This window comes from Rhinopithecus roxellana, chromosome 13 (assembly GCF_007565055.1).
Source record: "Rhinopithecus roxellana isolate Shanxi Qingling chromosome 13, ASM756505v1, whole genome shotgun sequence".
NCBI classification, from domain to species: domain Eukaryota; kingdom Metazoa; phylum Chordata; class Mammalia; order Primates; family Cercopithecidae; genus Rhinopithecus; species Rhinopithecus roxellana.
In genome coordinates this window covers 83,188,165-83,206,858 of record NC_044561.1, presented here as the reverse complement: position 1 = coordinate 83,206,858, position 18,694 = coordinate 83,188,165, and the positions used below count along the sequence as shown (strand labels likewise).

The window sequence follows — 18,694 nt, the reverse complement described above, 5'->3', positions numbered from 1 at the left end:
AGGATATGTTTTTTTTCACTAAATTGTGACTTCCATACATAACATTTTAAAAATGCGCACTTGAAGCAATCACTGCCCAGCATACTTAAAAAGCGCCCTTCTTATCGCGTAGTCAATTCTTCCCAGTCATCTGCGTTCATACTGTTACACTGTTAGGCCTAGATCTTTTCTCCTCTTCACAATGCTTTACTTAAATGCTGCCTTTCTAAAAAACCAAAAAAACAAAAACTGTTGAGGTTATTTTTTTTTTAGAGAGGAAAAAGAACATAATTCCTAAAGAAAGGTCATATAACTATAGCATAGGTATAGGCCAACCATGTATTTTATGTGTAGTGTCATCCTCTGTAATATGTGACAATATCCAGTTAGTGAAAGACTTAACTAAAGAAAAACCCACAAGAAATTATTAAACTTTTACTATTGAAAGGATTTATTTTGGTGGAGTTGAGGGTGGGAGAGAAGTGAATCTTTATGTTCTCCTGTTAGAGAATAGCTTTTTCCCTTCCAGCTTTCACACTGGCACATGCTTATTACAATTCTACCTTGGGAACATGACAGCATTTTTTTCTTATGCATACATGCAACATAAACAGGTAATTCTAGGAAGACTGTGATTAAGTCACTTGCATGCTGACCTGTTTTCATCTCACTCCCTGACTGGATGAACCAAAGGCCTCATTAAGATGATGTTCTCCTGCTCACTCACTAGGCAGACCTCTACTCGAGATGTGATCTGACACCGTAGCAGCTGATGCTGGTCCAGTGACTAAAGCAGTCAGGATGAAAACAGATTTGCCTTTTATCTCAACAGTCCTATTTTCTTCTGTCCTTAAACACTGTATGTTATTTTCAAGATAAAATTTAGTAACATTACGAAGTAGCTTTATTCCTTGGGTGAATGAGACGTGCACATTTAATAATCAATTTGCTTACTAAGGTCCTTTTAGGGGAAAACAACCTTAAAAATATAGTTCTAGTCCTTGGGCAGTGAACAAAGAAAAAATATGCTTGAGAAACACAGTCCAGGTTAAAGGAAAACTCTCAGATCGGTTAATGTAGTCAAATTTTTGCTTGAGAATGTGAGCAACATATCAGCAAATATATTCATTCTTGTGCTACTCTTCATTATTTAACATAGAGCTACCTTAGGTGTTTCTACACGTGCTCTAAACCAAGAGTAAGTTTAACATGTCAGCAGTGAGGAGTAGACATTTCCTACTACAGCACACTGGGAGATGTTTACTGGTACTCTAGGTAGAAATTACTCCATTGTCCACTAAGTTTGGGAAATAATATGGCAACATTGCTACCGGAGATACATAATGTACAGAAGCCTAACTGTAAAGCGATTTGATTAGCGAGACTTAAGTCTTAGTCCAGATTTTCCCAAATTTGTGTGAACATGGGACATCATTTTTCATAGCACACATGTAAACAAGCCATTATTCTTTAAACAAGCTATTACAAACTCAACCACTCTGGAGAACTGATGAGTGCCTAACTGAAATTAGACTAAATTCCTCTTGGTAAACAATGTTTTCTGAACCTTGTTCAGAAATAGAATCACTGCAAATTTTTTTCCAAATAATGTTCTAAAAAGCACTTAATGTAACTGGCAACTAGTAATAAGGTAAGGTAAATTAATCCACTCATATTTAATTCTACAAGGAATGAAACTATTTTTAAAAGTGGCTTAGAACAAACACTTTACTGAGCACTTACTATGCACCCACCAGGTATATTCCTTTTTTCAAAATGAGTTGTCAAAGTATTGGCCCATTTTGTGAATGAGGAAAATGAAAATTAAGTTATATAATCACGAGTGGCAGAGCTGGGAAATGAACTCAAGTCTGTGACTCTGAAGACATGAAAAAGTTATACATTTCAGATGAATGCATAAACTATCTTTATGGTTATGACATGAAAAGTTACTGTAGAATGTTACCTTAATTACATTTTCTAATGCATGATGTGGACAGACATTAGAAAAGTTTGGACTCAGTTGGGAAAAGAAATCCAGCAGTTAAAAAAGTCCTTTACTTGCAATCCCCACCCCTAGCTAACCCAAGAGCATTTAAAAAATAACTTAAAAAGTAGCTATCAAAGATACCAATCAATTTCTTACTGGTGAAATATATAAGAACTTCCAGGAGTCACAAGCGTTCCAAACAATAAATTTATAAAAATAACAAAACATTTGTCAATATGAAAAAAGATTAGGATTCACTCTCATTGACGTCCTCATCTGGATGGTGCTCAGCATCCTCCTTTTCCTGCTGCTGTTTCTTCCACAGTTTGGCCATGGCCAGGAGTTTGAGGTTAGGTTGGTTGGCAGCATCTTCTGGAAAGATGTAATCAAAGTATTCTTCCCAGCCTGCATCAGACTACAGAAATAAAACAATGAAAAGATAAGCAAACATGGGTGATACACTCACATATCAGAATGATTTTTTACTGGAAATCTGAAGGATTACCTCCATTTTACAAAACAACATCAGTCTACTACAGAAAGAACAAGGGTTGGGTCTGAAAGACTGGGAGTGAGTAAGCAGCAACTGTAGCTCAGTGAGAACTAAAGTGGTAGAAAAAAATTCTAAAAATCTAAGCATAGCTCTTCTACAGCCAACCAAGATGTTCAGGGTCTCCAAATACATTGTGCAGTCTTACGTTTAAGAAAATGTTTAACGATTTTTACATAATATCCATCCAGTAGCAAAAGTCATACATCTGTGCATTATTTTTTCAACTCCCTACCCTCCCATCCTCACCTCCTATCAGTCACTGATTTCACTTTCCAAATACTGTTCTAACAGGCCCTGTGGCCCTGTTCTAGTTCCAGCTTCCATGTCTTGCTCACCTTACAAAACCTGCTTCCTGATGGGTCTTCTTTCTCTAGTCTAAACCCCTTGAGTCTACCAGTATGAGATGCTAGCAATCTGGTCACGTCATTTTATGCAAAACAGCCTTCACTGACTCCCACCAAACTCCTTCTTATCGCCTACAAGCCTTCTCTGGATAGGCTGCTATCTGAAAGATCACTTCTGTCTTCCTCCACACTGACTTCCTGTTTAATGCTCTAAAAATATCACACTTCATGAAGTTCCCAGACTCAACCGTCACCAAAACACCTTTGCCAACCCCTTCTCATTCTCCACCTCTGACTGGACCATATGCTCTACCCCGTGTTTCCATAACAGCCAGATTGCAACCATCTCCTACTCCAGGTGGTCTGCTTCCATTCTAAGATCGTACATATGCCACTTAAAAGTCCACATTTCAAAGTCAGATGTGTTTCTACTCATGTGACGTGAGATGAACAGTCCCAGGGCAGAGATCTTACCCCATCGTCCGTCTGGACCTTTCTTCTCTTCTTGACTTTCTCTGGCATGAGTTTGTCTACTCTCTCCTTATCTGAAGCTGTTCCAAATTCCTCTTCAAAACTTCGCCAAGATTCCAGCAGCATAAGTCTCTCTTCCTTTTCTTCACAGTTTCGCATGGTTTTGTTAGCTTCTTCATAAATTTGTCTGCATTTAGCCAAACTTCCTTCTTTTCCTGAAGACAACTCAAACTGAGCAAAGCTGATCCATACCTTTAAAAAAAGTTATTATTGAACCAAATTAGCCATGTCACTCAGAAGACAATATTGTAGTAATAATAAAGCGAATTCCCAGTTAATGACATCAGAAAGATGTGTTCATTACTAGTGTTTCACAGATTAAAACAATGAATATATGCTTCAATATAAACACTGAAAATATGTCATTCTACATTCTACAGTTAAATGTCTGACATCGTTTTAAACTCTTGAAAAGAGTTTAACTTGGCCAGGTGCAGTGGCTCACGCCTGTAATTCCAGCACTTTGGGAGGCTGAGGCGGGCAGATCACAAGGTCAAGAGATCGAGACCATCCTGGCCAACAGGTGACCCCGTCTCTACTAAAAATAGAAAAATTAGTTTGGGCGTGATGGCGCACACTTCTACTCCCAGCTACTCCGGAGGCTGAGGCAGGAGAATTGCTTGAACCCGCGAGGCGGAGGTTGCAGTGAGCCAAGATTGCGCCACTGCCTTCCAGCCTAGTGACAGAGTGCGACTGTCTCAAAAAAAAAAAAAAAAAAAGAGTTTACCTTTTTTTCAATCTTGTGATACCCAAGCTATCCACATGCAACATAAACAATGACCTGGTATAAACTTAACATTTGAAAGTCCTCTGAGACTCACGTTTCTCTTAAGAAGCACGGAAGTCATTTAAAACAAAACAAAACAAAACAAAACAAAAAACAAAAAAAACCCAAACACTTAAAACACAGAAACACAGTATTTTCTTCGGGACTGCTGACTCAAGCAAAATGAAAGACCATCCACAAAGCAAAAGGTACCTTGACATGCTGCGTCCTTTGAAGCAGCCGTCGGTAAAGGTTTCGTGTTCTTCCCGTTTCTTCCTGCTCAATTTCAAAATCAATATATGATTTCCAAAGCACCTAAGAACGACAAGTAAATTGGTCAGTCTTGACATTTGCAAAGCAGCATGCCCCCAGCCAAAGCACAGCTTAAGTATCATCTAGGAACATAGGAGTTTTACAGAACAACTAAAGAACACATGTGGATAAGACAAATAACATTGGTATCTATAAGCTGGCCAAAACTTGGCTAGAATTTCAGATTACAGAAAAAGGGCCTTGGATTCAGTCTTAGAGACTCTCTTTGGAATAACAGTTTTTCAAATGGTTGACTTATCAAGAGCTGAGAAACTTGCCAAGCATCTCCCAGGTACTCTTTCATATTCCAGCCACATGCAGTTGAGCTTCCGGAGAGAAAATAGGCCCAGGTTAGCCAGTATGTATGTTCTTACTTCTACTGTACACTCCTTGTTATTATGAAAGTTCAATGCAACAAGCATTCACTGAACAGGTGAGCACTGGCTCGGTGCAGCCTGGCAGGGCATAAGGATGAATAAACCGTGACCTGGACACCCGAGAGCTGGCAGTCTGGTGGAGGAGCCGAGGACAACTGACAAACTCAGTGATACCCAAAGCTCTGCCTTAATGCAGTCAGGGGGCCAAACTATTAAATGCGGGGTCATGTTAGTGCATGAGATTAACAAAACAACTGGGTGAGTTCTACGGCTCCTGTGAGATTCAAATCGGTCCTAGCTGTAGTTTGGTGCTACCTTGTGGGTCAAGCTTAACTACTGAAGGCAGGCGAGGACTTTCAGGACAGTGACAACAGTAGTTGCGAGGACAGCCTGGTTTAGAGAATACAGGGATATGTGTTCCCACCTCCATCCCCCTTATTCTCCAGGTGGGCCAGCCTGCTGGCTGCTTCTTTGCCTGGCGTCTTCCCCAGCCCCTTTAGGCTTCCCTGTTGGAGAAGGGGCATCACCCACCCCCATGATATCCCAATTCATCCTGGGCATCATCCTGGATGTCTACTGTGTTCTGGTATCTACTTCCCCTGTCCCTGAGAGCCACCTTTCCACATACAAGCCTAATCTGAGTAGAAGAGACTAAGTTAGCTAGATCATCTTTATACTCTAAAATACACCCACATTTAGATGGTCATCTAAAGTAAGACTAAACAAGTATCTTAAACAAAATGGTATTTGACTTGAGATGCTCACCTCTGGCATGTCTAAACGTGGCTGACTGATGGCTAATTCATAGATTGCCCGTGCTCTGTCAATATCACCAAGGATTGTCTCTAATTCAGCAAATTTAATCCACGAGGTACAATTTTCAGGTCCAAATTCCAGGAACTTTTCATAAAGCTTCCGGCATCTGTCAAATTCTCGAAGCTGTAGCTCCAACTCTATGTAAACTTTAAATAATTTGTTTTTTGGACATTTGCCTATGGAAGTTCCCTGGAAAATAAAATAACCAGACCACTGTGATACTGTAGTGGATTCAATGTGTGCAGCTATTGCACTGCCCTAGAGGCTGTTCTGTGCTGAGGAAGAATCTTGCAAAGTCAACATGGCCTACCGTTCTTTCCCTCTGTGGTATCACAATGTTTACTGGTTCTTGACAAAAGGCTGAAGGAAACTCCTCTAATTCATTCAGCAAGAGGCAGTGTTCCAGAATTGTTTGGGCAACTAAATAAAATAAGATTTGAAAGTTTCTCAGGATCTCCCAGGGAATATGGATGTCAGATGCATAACACCTCCTATAAATAAAAAGGACAAGGCATGGTGGCTCATGCCTGTAATCCCAGCATTCTGAGAGGCCAGTGTGGGAGGATTATTTCAGCCCAGGAGGCAGAGTTTGCAGTAAGCCAAGATGGCGCCACTGCATTCCAGCTTGCGGAACAGAGCAAGACCCTGTCTCAAAAAAAAAAAAAAAAAAAAAAAACCAAACAAACACCCTGTCTCAAAAAAAAAAAAAAAAAAAACCAAACAAACAGGAAAGGAAAAAAAAAAAGTAGAACAATTAAAAGTGCATTTAATACACCAAAAAGCTTGCACAGGATCAGATTACCAATTCTAGTCTGTGGAAAGATCTAGTAACTGGTAGCTAGGGAAGTTTCCAATATTGAAACAGAATGTAATTTGCCTCAGGTAATAATAATAATTTACGCATTATTAGTCAGGGTTTTTACAGAGGACGCATGTTTTCTAACATGTCCCAGGCTATAAAGGTATAATACTTCTGTCACTTTTTAAAGTAGGAATTGTAAACTTCCAAGCACCAAGACTTTAATTTCTTTCTCATAGAACTTAATCAGACATCTTGATCCTTTCTTTACTTACCAATGCTCTTCTGGCTAATGACAGATTCTTCTGTCGTATTTCAAACTGTGCATACAGTATCCACATTTTGGCAAATGTGAACTAGAAAACAAAAGCACAAAAATATCTAGCTTAAAAGCCTTATCCAAATTAAATTGAATTAAAGTAAATTTAAATTAACCAAGGCCATTGGTAATTCTATTTCTCTAAAACTTCAGAGTAAGAGGAATGTACTCTGCTTATTTATAAGCAAAAAAGACCACATTCATTTCACAAAAGCTAGAAACCCACATCCCATGATCCAGATACTGTACTGTACTGCCTGGCATGGTAGCCTCTCCTCAGAATCATGATCCAAATACTGTACTGTACTGCACGGCACGGTAGCCTCTACTCAGAACAGACTTTGTTTTGTAGGCATGCTTGTATGTGGGCAAAATGTCCTACCTCTATTCTGAAAAGTAACTCTGTCAACACTTCTACAGAAGGAAACACGTTTTGTTTCTCGTGCTGGGAAATAAGGCAGAGGTAACATCTCAACCATCTACACAAGGGGCACATTGATCTGGGCATGCACACACTCACTGTTACCAACAAATCTGCCTCTGTGTCCCCGACACATGTTGTGTGCTCTCTGCATGGAAATCTTTCTCCTTCCACTCAGACTATTCAAATTACCTAGCCTTCTTTGAATTTCTTTTGTTTGTCAATGCAGGTAGTCCTCCGATCTAGACTCTGAGCTGTTTTCAGAGGCAAGGCGCATATCTCAGTTTTATTTATGTTGTCCATGGTGGGTCAGGGAAGTATTTTATCAATCAATATTATTTCACTGAATTACTTCACAAGTAACAGAAGAGGATTCTGACCTGTTTGAAATGGAACACTTTAGAGGAAACGTACCTTTTTGTGAGGAATTAGCTCCAAAGAGGCTTGATACACCTGTCTTGTCCTCTCAGGATCCTGTATTAGGATAAGAAATTTTCACAAAATACTGAAGTCTGCTGCTAACACTCATTTTACTAGTTACTAATTTTACTGATACTAGTAAAAATGTACATCCCCAAAACTGAGTATGTTTCACAAGTTGTTACTTGCAAACCCTGATTTATGATCTAAAGTATGAACAGCCATGAAACTTCAGTTTAAGAATCACCAACAACACACCGAACTCTAAGCCCTTCTTTGTAGAAAGCCTTTTTGCCTGACGGCAGAAAGAAACAAAGACATTTCGTAGTCTCAGATCAAACCCAGAAGGTTAATACAAATGATTTCTGAAAATGCCACTTGATTTTTCCTAAAAGCAAAAATGCATCATCTAGCCATAATTACCCCTATTAATGAGCAAATCGAGGGAACTATATTTAATTAAACTAAGGGCTGGTTCACTGTTCTCTTTCAAGTTCCAAGTGATATCTTCTTGTGCCTCAAGTAAAAATCAAACCAAAATAAGAAAAGCCCCTCACGTGTGGCCGTAACAAGAAAAGAGAGTTTAAAATGTTGCAGAGTGAGCATATAACTGTATGGCTTGAACAGAAGCCTATAAAAATTTAAAACTAAATTTCCTTGTTTCAAGAATTATAAATATCCACAATAGGTGAGCTGTGAATACAGAGGAGAGGAAACCATTAACAGCTGACACATAATTCTGTTTTTTCACCTTTGCCTCCAATTCTTCATAAAGTGCATAGTTGATCCAAAGATAAATGTAGCGCTTCCAGTGCCTCTTCTCCTGAATGGGTGGAACATTGGCAATGGCCCTTTCATAGACTTCTCTCACGGCTTCAGCTTCTGCATCACTTTCTACCAAGCGCAAGTAATCAAACCATGCATCATAATTGTGTGGATTCGCCTAGAAAGACAACCAGTTTAATAAATAAAAAACAAAACCAAGAGCTGCACTTGCCAGGTTAAGCAAGCTGAAAAAAGGCATCAGGCCGACTTTCTATATTTTAGCACCTTTTCTTCTAAATTTTACATCTTTTCTCATTTTAAAAACACCATCCCTGAGAGCATAAATAGAAAAGAAACAGGAATACAGAGGATAGATTACTGGCCAGGTGTCCCACAGCAAGGATCCCTTCATCTATAGTCATCACTCTCATGATAGTCAATAATTAGATGCCTATTCTTACCAATGCATTTGCTTAAATATGTATAACTATGTATCATTATGTCTGTAACAACAATAGAATTATATCATGCTCACAATTGTTAAACTTGCTTTTCCAATTAACAGTAATTCATCTTTCACATATCTTGCTAATCTACCACCACATTTAATAACAGACTTAGTCCTTTGCTTGGAGGTGTCTTAATTAACTTGACTAAGCAAGAGTATTTTTTATTTTTTTTTATTTTTATTTTTGAGATGGAGTCTGGCTCTGTCGCCCAGGCTGGAATGCAGTGGCGCAATCTCGGCTCACTGCAAGCTCCACCTCCCGGGTTCATGCCATTCTCCTGCCTCAGCCTCCCATGTAGCTGGGACTACAGGTACCCACCACCACGCCCGGCTAATTTTTAAGCAAGAGTATTTTTAAATACTAGCAGAATACTGAAGGAAAATGCTATTCTCTTTGAATTGAAATCAAAATAGTACATTACAGAAAAAGAGACGCCAATGGAACCCTGTCTAGCATACATCTTTTGTTCAGGCAGTTAAGCTCAAAGGTGATGTGCAAAACAGGTTTTTGGACCAATCTCTGACTCTTCCACCTTCTTCCAACAACGAGCTCGAATGGAGTCCACATTTCTTTTGCTCCAGCTCTATACACAGTCAGCAATCAACAAAATAACTTACAACATGTAAGTGGCAGAGCAAATCCAAGTGTTGTTTGCTTGCCTTTTCTATCAGCCTTGTTTATTCCTACTTGTCCGAAATAGCTGCCAATTGATCACAGGCACATCATCAAGAAAGTAATCACTGGTAGTGCTAACTTCCTATGATTCATTTTAGTGTTGCTAGTATTGATGAGCACATCTTGGGTTATCTGCAGAGTTGACCATCCACACCAGTGCTCACCTTTACTTCTTCTTCGTACTGGAATCTCCGTTTGCTCACGATGATATCTTCAATACCCCGCCTATCACCAAACTTCTTCTCAAAGATGGTATAATTTTTAAAGAGTTCTTGGGCATCTTGTTTTGAAATTCTGTCCAGGGCATACTTGTAAATCACTCGTACCCTTTCAAACTAAATGCAGACAGGATGATTACCTTCTATAACACAATATTCTCATGCCAGTCACAAGTAGGAGAGTAAATGTACCAAAATATTACCTATGTATTTTGAGGCCTCATCATGTCCTGAGTAAGATGCTTTTCTAGCTTTTGTTGAAGGTATCGCTGTCAGGATGGACCAGTATCCGGCTTTGGGCTCCACATTTAATACTGTCTACCTAACACTGCCCATTGGATGTCTACTGCACATCTCAAACAGGTCCAAAACTGAGCTTGTTTCCTGCCCACTCAACCTGGGACTCTCCCCATCTTCCCAACCTTAGTAGGCAAGGCCTAACCTACAGTCACATACTTGCTCATGCCAAAGCCTTCAGGTGATCCTCAATTCCTCTTTTTCCCTCATTCTCCATATTCACTCTTGCAACATGCCCTGCCATTTCAATCTCTTCCACACAGCCCTTCGCTCGTCCCCAGGCCCCAGCCATCAAGCTCCATTGTTTACCTGGACCACTTCAAAAGTCTCCTCACTAGTCTCCCCTGGTTCTGCCATCCACCCCCATATATTCTCCATGAATTAGCCAGAGGCTCTCTTTAAAATATAAATCATATCCAATCACTGTCCACTTAAAACCTTTTAATGCTTCCTGCTGGCCCGAACAGAATCTAAACTCCCCAGCATGGTCTATGCAAGACCTTGTATAGGTTGAGTATCTCTTGTCTGAAATATTTGGTACCAGACGTGTGTTGGATTTGGGATGTTTTCCCAGTTTTGGAATATTTGCATTATACTTACTGGTTCAGCATCCCTAATCCAAAAACCCAAAGTCTGAAACATTCCAATGAACATTTCCTTCGAGTGTCATGTCAGCATTCAACAAGTTTCACATTTTGAGTTTCAGATTTTCAGACTGGGAATGCTCAAACCTGTATTTGGATGGATCTCAATTCTGTATTATTTGAACTGCCCTTTTTTTCTTTTTTTTTTTTTTTAAGAAATGGGGTCTTGCTCTGTCACCCAGGCTAGAGTGCAACGGCACGACCATAGCTCACTGTAGTCTCAAACCCCTAGGCTCAGGTGACACTCCTGCCTCAGCTTCCCAAGTAGCTGGGACTGTAGGTGTGCGCCACTATGCCCACTCAATTTTTTTTTTTAGAGACAGGGTCTCACTATGTTGCCCAGGCTGGTCTCAAACTCCTGGCCTCAAGCGATTCTCCTGCCTCAGCCTCTCAATATTTGAGCTATTTTCATAGGAACAAGGGAAAAAAAGAACTATCTTATTTGTAGGGCAATCTCTATTTCCATTCTAAATTTTGTTTTCTGTTCTGGGGCTTTATGCTTTTTGTTTCCCACATTTATTATCTGTTAAGTCCTTTACTCAGGATGCTAAAAGACTAGCTCTCAGTTTACGGGCATTCAGACTAAAAGACTTAATTTTCAAACAAAGCACAATAAAATGAAGACAGGTTTAATACAATCTATAATCAGCTCCCATCTGTAGCTTAGTCACATATATACGCTGTTCTCTGTGAGAAGTTGTGTTTTTTGCATTTTGAAAACATCTTCTCCAGGGATATGTCAGTAAGAAAAAATGGAAATGAACTCATCATGCACAAAATGTAATCTTTGCTGTTTCACAGTATAATGAAGTTAAGTATACTTACCTCTTTCTGATTTTCTTCAAACTTGGCAAAGGCGACATACAGGTGCTCATCCATATGTTCATCTCCAAAGAATTCCACAGCTCTCTCATACACTTTCCGTGCGTGGGCAAAATAAGCATGTTTTTCTTCAAAGCGGGCATACTTGATCCAGTTCTTAACATCAGGGTGCACGAGGACAAGTGCAAGGGAATTAAGGAAATACCAGGCAAAACAGCATGGCTTAAAAAAATGGCAAGTAAACACCAAAACCATACCAAAGCCTGGAAACCCCAACAATTCAAACTACAACTCTAGGGGAATAAAACACACACAAAAGCGTAGAACTAAACAGTGGCTTCCGTGGGAGCAGGGCCACGCCTATTCATCTCTATTTTCCTCCAGTGCTTAGTTAAGATTTTAGTCGTGGGTACAAACTTGAGTTTTGAAGCAAAGACAGATTTCAACCCAGGTTACCAACCATGTGATCTTGGATAAGTCACCAAACTTGTCAAAGTCTCAGCTATTTCATTTGTAAACAGGGAAATACAATGCCAGCCTCACTGGATTACTGCCAGCTTTAAATGAGAAAATGTATGTAAAGCCCTTAGCACCGTTTCTGGCCAAAAGAACATAGCACTGTAAGTAGTCAATAATGGTCTGTTCAATAAATGGCACCGATTATATTAAAATATTAATACTTGAACTAATAATTAAGAAAAAATGTTATAAAAAGCAAACTGTTAACTAGAGTCAAAGCAGAGTTTTGAATTGCCATTTTAATCTATCTTCCTTGAATAAATCATTAATTTCCAAAGTAGTAATACATTCAAATATGGTAAAGAAGTTAAGAGCATCAGTTCTGAAGCTGCTCTCCAGGTTCACATTCTATTCCCATCAGCACCTGTGAGAACCTAGTCACGCTACTTAATCTCTCGTGCCTCAGCTCCCTCATCTGTAGGATGGAGAAGTTCCTACACTACAAGGTTGTTATGAGGATTAAACCACAATATTTGTAAAGTACTTAGAATAATGCCTGGCACACAGCAAGTACTGTAAAAGCTTTTGTCAAACTAATAATATTAAAATTACTAGACATAATTAAGATCTTAACACTGCCACCTAAAGAGAGAAGAGTAAAAAAATAAAAAGATCTTAATACTGCATTGTAAAGTTGGTTCTCATTATTTGTGGTAGTTATGTTCTATTTAGTCACTGCAAACACTTAATTATTGAGTACTGAACCACTGCGCCCAGGGGAAACATGTATATATACAATCTCACATTCATGACTATCTTAAATCCTAAAAAGAACTCATCCTAGCAGATTCTATCTTCATTATTTTGTAAGAAAAGTGATTCAGAAATGTTAAGTGATTAGACTGAGGCTGCCCCACTGACAGATTCAAACTCCCCAACTGGCCCCAGGGCCGGAGCTCCTTGCACTACATGGCACTGGCCCTTCCTGTCTCCAAGCTCTGGGCATGGTTATACGAGGTTAAGCCCAGAAGGCAGAGCCTCGCCTTGTTGGACTTCATGCTGTGTGCATGTCCACAAAAGACTGTGAAAGTGCCACAATTACTGATTTTGGGGGTTACAAATAAATTTTAGCAAATATGTGATTTTGCAAATATGGAATCTGTGAATAATGAGGAATGACTGTACTTCAGTTTCTAAAAGTGCTTTCATGTGTATCATTTAATCTTCACAACAGCCCAAGAAAGGTGTTTTTATTCTTGTTTTTAAGAAGAGGACACGAAGACTCAAAGGAGTTAAATGACTCACTGGAGCCACACAGCCAATAAACAGTAAACCTTTGATGAACTCCAGTAACGGTAGCAATGACCAACACAAACCTTGGAAAAACAGGACTGGCAATGGCAGCCAGAACCTTAGTACAGTTAGTCCTCCAGCCACGGGTTCCATATCTGTGGATTCAACCAACCTGAGATAAAGTATTCGCGAGAAAAAAGTGCTTCTATACTGAACATGTGTAGTTTTTTTGGTTATTATACCTTAAAATACACAGAATAACAATTATTTACATAACATTCACATCACATTAGGTATAAGTAATCCAGAGATTATTTAAATTATATTGAAAGCTATGCATAGGTTACATGCAAATACTACATCATTTTATATCAGGGACTTAAGCATCACTGATTTTGGCATCTCCTTGATGTCCTGGAAACAATCCCCCAGGAATATCGCTTTCCACGAGGAAACATTAGTTTTCAGCACTACAATAAAATAAACCCAAACTCTCACTAGAAAAGACTAATTACCCAGATCACAAATTTTCATTCTGACCAATCTCTTTCCCTACAAAACATAGGGAAACTGATAAACTGGCATTCTTGACTTCTAGTCTGATGTCAACGACTATGTGTCCTGACCATGAGACATCTCTACAGGAGCAGCAGCATCCAGGACAATCATGGCACCACACAGTTCTTGTCCAAAGGATATATCGCTCATAAATGGTGCGGGCCCGATCCACCTCTTTGTATCTCAGTTCAAAGTTGATGTAGGAGTGCCAGGCTTGCTCCTCAGGCTGCCACTCCATCCAGCGCTCAAACACCTGCCGGGCACCGGCAATGTTTCCCAACATTTCCTCCATGTATGTGTACTTGTACCTTTAACAAAATCACCCGAAAAGATCTGCTGTGGTTTAGTTCTCCCACTGTTGAATGGGAGGAAGATTTAAGATTTTATCTTTCTTAAAGGTTAAATTGAACATGTTTTGTTATTGAAATATAAATCTGAAAAAGGGTGAACCATTGGAAAAAAAGATGTTTTATTAAAAGTTGCTAGTTCAACAAGAAGCTTATGAACAAAAGATTGCAATCAAAATTTTAGTTTTGATTACATAGCTGTAGAACATCACAATTATGACTTAACTGACTATGGGACATTAAAAAGCTTTTATGTTTAAAGAAAAAGTAGGATGTAAAATTAAACTATCATCATGTAAATAAAATAAATACAGAAAATGTGGAACTTCTCTAGTGTATAAAAGGCTGCTTTATCAGAAACTTACCAGAACTGATTGACTCGAGGCAGCGTTGTTATGGCCCGGTCCCAGATATTTCGAGCATGGTTGACTTGGCGATTCTTCATCTCCATTTCTGCATATTTCAGCCAGAGTGTAATATTTCGATAGTCTACATCTAAAGCACGCTCGTATATGGATCGAGCCCTTAAGAAGCAAGATTTGCAGGGCATCAAAAGTAGTGCACACAACACATGCAGCGGTTATTTCACACTATCTGGAATGCCCTGATGTTTTATTACGTGTCTATCATGAGCCAGGTTCTGGGCATAAGATGATGAAAAGATATAATGCTCTCAAGTACCTCACAAAGTCTTCTAGAAAGACATACATGCAATTATAATGCAATGTGATTTATGTTATAGTCAAGATCTGCACAGGAAGCAGAGAGGAAGAAATGAAAATGTCTGGTGGCAAAGGCTAAGTAGTAGGTAACTCTAGAAATGAGAACTTGAGGAAAGTTCCATTTACCAGGAAATTAAGGTTGGTGGGGAGGGGGTGCTCTTTCCAGGTAAGGAGAACAGCCAAGCCTCACAATAAGGAGACATGATATATTCAGGGAGTGGCATGTACACAGGCGCAGGGGGGAAGGAGGTATGAGGGGAGAATGCAGAAAGCTCCACAACAAGAAGGGCCAGATTGCAATTTTTATTTTTTTGGCCATTGGTTTTCAGCTAAACATTAAAAAAAAAAAAAAAAACCCAATATATAGAAAGCAGACGAAATTGTGCTACTTTAGCTACAGCTGACAAGATCTATCTGTAAAGTCTCTCCCGCCCCTCCCTCCAGGACTATTCTACCCCAGTGCTCCTGAGGCCCTCAAGGGAACCCTAGGGTTTCATGGAACCATAGTTGAAAATTTCTACCTGAGGCACAATCTTTTATCTGTGCTTTAACTTTCTCTTCTTTTCTTTTTGGTATCTGTTAACCTATGAATCATTATATACAAAACTATACTCTCAGCAATTTTACCTCTGAATCTCCTTTAGGCTTTCTTCCCATTGTGCGTATTTTATCCAGTTACTAATTACAGTCCTGTTTTTCCTTATGTTATCTTCAAAAGTCTGGAAGAAGGCAAAAAGGGTCAAGTCAAAGGGCAAATGACTAAAAATGACAGCACCCTTGGTCTATTTTAAGTCTTATACTAAACTGGTTATTCATTTTGTTCATATTTAAGAGAAATTACATCCTGGAATCCTTGAGGAATAAGAAATCCACTACAGAAGGTTACAGTCAACTAACTGATACTTTAAAATAGTCTATGCTTGTCCCTAATAAAAAATGTTTTTGACTATTACCTGTAAGTCCTCTGGTAATGTTCAGAATTTCATATATAACAGAATTCATGCTTTAAAACAGTCCCACGTTCTAGAGTGAAGAGGTCAAATCAGATCCCAAAGTCTTCTCATAGTCCTATTGCAGATCTCAATTCCTTTTCCTTTCTTTTCCTTTTTTTTTGAGACAAAGTCTCGCTCTGTCGCCCAGGTTGGAGTGCAGTGGCATGATCTCGGCTCACTGCAGACTCTGCGTCCTGAGTTCCTACGATTCTCATGTCAGCCTCCTGAATAGCTAGGATTACAGGCACCTGCCACCACGCCCGGCTAATTTTTGTATTTTTAGTAAAGACGGGGTTTCACCATTTTGGTTAGGCTGGTCTCAAACTCCTGACCTCAGGTGATCAGCCCACCTTGGCCTCCCAAAGTGCTGGGATTACAGGCATGAGCCACAGTGCCCGGCCAGATCTCATTTCTTAACACAGAAGGTGGTATAGACAGAAGTACACAGTCCAGCCTTACTAAGCATACCCTCCTTCCAGTTGTCTATTGTTTCACCTGCTAAACTGCCACCCATTTTTGATTCAGCACCAAAAATTATGCAGATTCGATTGTTTTATACTCTAACCAGACAACTGAAGGCATATTTTACATAGTTCAGAAAAATGCTGTTATCTGGTAACCAGAAGGACATTATTCATGTGTCTAGGAACACTAACTTCATCTTGCCCTACAGAATCCAACCAGCTTTTCAAACTCTGACCGATACACTCTTAACAATTACTGGACTGAAAGATATCACACTGACTGACCTTCCTTTTCCTTAGTTTATAATCATTTAATTCTTCTTCATCTGTGATCTTCTGTTGAGGGGGAGGTGGAAGAAGCTCAAGTTCTCTTTCTTTAGCCTCTCTTAAGAGTTGTTCAGCAGTTATCTGTACCTCAGCCGGGGCTTTGTTTTTCACCTTTTAAGAACAAGACATTTCTATTTTTAGTAGATGCTCTTCACACAAGGTTTAAGAAACAAACATACATTTTTTAGGATATGAACTTCATTAGTATTATCACAAGATGCTCTCTTTGTATGACATGTTCCCATTCCTCCATGAGACTGAAAAGAAAAAAAAATACTATGTTTTCTCTCTTATTCATGGTATCTACTACAAAGCCACAGGTAAAAGTCTCAAGAGAAAAAGGCAGCAAAAATAATACCAAGTTTTCCCTTTTAGATGAGTATAATAATAAACTTTGAGGCCGTCTAGGTAAAATTCTGACCAGAGGGTTTATCAAGATGTTTAGCACATTTTATTAATAGCATTACAACCTGCATTTGCAGAATTCTTCAACTTATTTAATGCCCCTGGTGGAAAAGTGGGTATGGTTTTTCACGGAACCTCAAGTCAAAGGCAATATTCAATAAGTTCCCATCATGAGACTGTAAGTTTCTTGAGGTCTTAGAAGCTTACAGTCTAACGTAGCTTAGAGCTGTGCTGTCCAACACAGTAGCTATGAGTCACACGTGGTGAGCACAAATTGAGGTGTGTAAATGTAAAATACACACTGGTTTTGAAGATGGAGTATGAAAAAAAGAACAAACTCTCTCACAGTTTTTATACCAATTACATGTTGAAATGACAGTATTTTGGATACATTAGTTCAAATAAAATATATATTATCAAAATTAATGTCACTTTTTTTTGCTTTGCTTTTACTTCTTAATGTAGATATGAGAAAATTTAAAATTTCGTATGTGGCATGCACTGTATTTCCATTGGACCGGTGATGCCCAATAAAAATGTATGTAGCTGAATTATAAAAATTGTTATTTAATGCCACGTGTGGAGTAATGATAATGGTGACAGCTCATATTTAATAAGCACTAAGTGCCAGACACAGTGTTACTTGCTCTATATGCATTACTTTTGCGAGTCAGACAAATAGTTATGTAAAGGTCCAGTTCAAGAGAGTCATCTGGGCTCAAGAAAGACTGGAGGGAGGATATCTGTAAAGGCTTCAGACAAAGTCTGCCACATATTAAGCACTTCGTAAGTATCAGCTATCGAGGGAAATACCAGATAGTAAATCTACTGTTTAATTAACTTAGGATACTATACTACTCCTGCCGTCTACTCTCGCTCTTCGCTGTCAGCTGGGCTAACTCCTATTCAGTCTTCAAGTCTCAGCTTAAAGGTCATTTCTTCAGCAAAATTTACTTTCAGGAACCCTTCATACGACCCCCTTATTCACGCCCATGGCATATTCTACTTTGCCTCTCAGTAACGTCTGGCAAGGTCTTCTTCATACACACACTCGTGTTTTCAGTACTGTTTCTGGCCAGCGTCCGAGCGTAGCTTCCCAGCGCCCAGTGCAGTGAGTGCCTGGGTCAGTAAATCTTCACTGAACCACTCCACTCCTCCTCCCAGCAAAATCACCCCATCGTGCTCCGCGAGGACAAGAGCCCGCGCCCCACCACCAGCTGACCCTTCCTCTCCATCTCTCAGGGTGAGCCTTCTCCCCGGCGGGAACACTGTCTCCCGCCCGGGGCACCCCCACGGCTGAGGGATGCCACTCTCCTGGGCCACCTCCCACAAGGCCCCTCGCGATCGCCTACCTTGGCCACTTTGGGAATCCGCTGTTTCCCGGCCGCGGTGGAGGCCGCCATGTCTGCAGCAGCGGACGTCGGGGCACCTGTCCCCCGCACGGAAGCTAGGAATCCGGGGTCTGAGAGCTCACCGAAACCACAAAGCTCTCCGACAACAAACAAGATCCCGGAAGCGAAAGCGGAACTCGCCGGGCTGACCTTTGACCTCTCGCATGCGCCGTGACGGA

At 39.8% G+C, this 18,694-nt stretch overlaps 1 protein-coding gene across 1 annotated transcript; it reads right to left on the bottom strand.

Annotated features, from left to right (window-relative positions):
* Positions 1-406: 406 nt before the first annotated feature.
* CRNKL1 (crooked neck pre-mRNA splicing factor 1) lies at positions 407-18,581 on the bottom strand. The gene is made up of 14 exons (XM_010369116.2): positions 18,477-18,581; positions 16,678-16,830; positions 15,564-15,655; positions 14,580-14,738; positions 14,009-14,175; positions 11,561-11,739; positions 9,741-9,911; positions 8,379-8,570; positions 7,622-7,681; positions 6,743-6,823; positions 5,618-5,857; positions 4,377-4,478; positions 3,341-3,589; positions 407-2,384 (listed from the first exon to the last, which is right to left on the bottom strand). Exons 1-14 carry the CDS (start codon positions 18,525-18,527, stop codon positions 2,217-2,219), a joined length of 2,064 nt encoding a protein of 687 aa, XP_010367418.1. The 5' UTR covers positions 18,528-18,581; the 3' UTR covers positions 407-2,216.
* Positions 18,582-18,694: the final 113 nt, after the last annotated feature.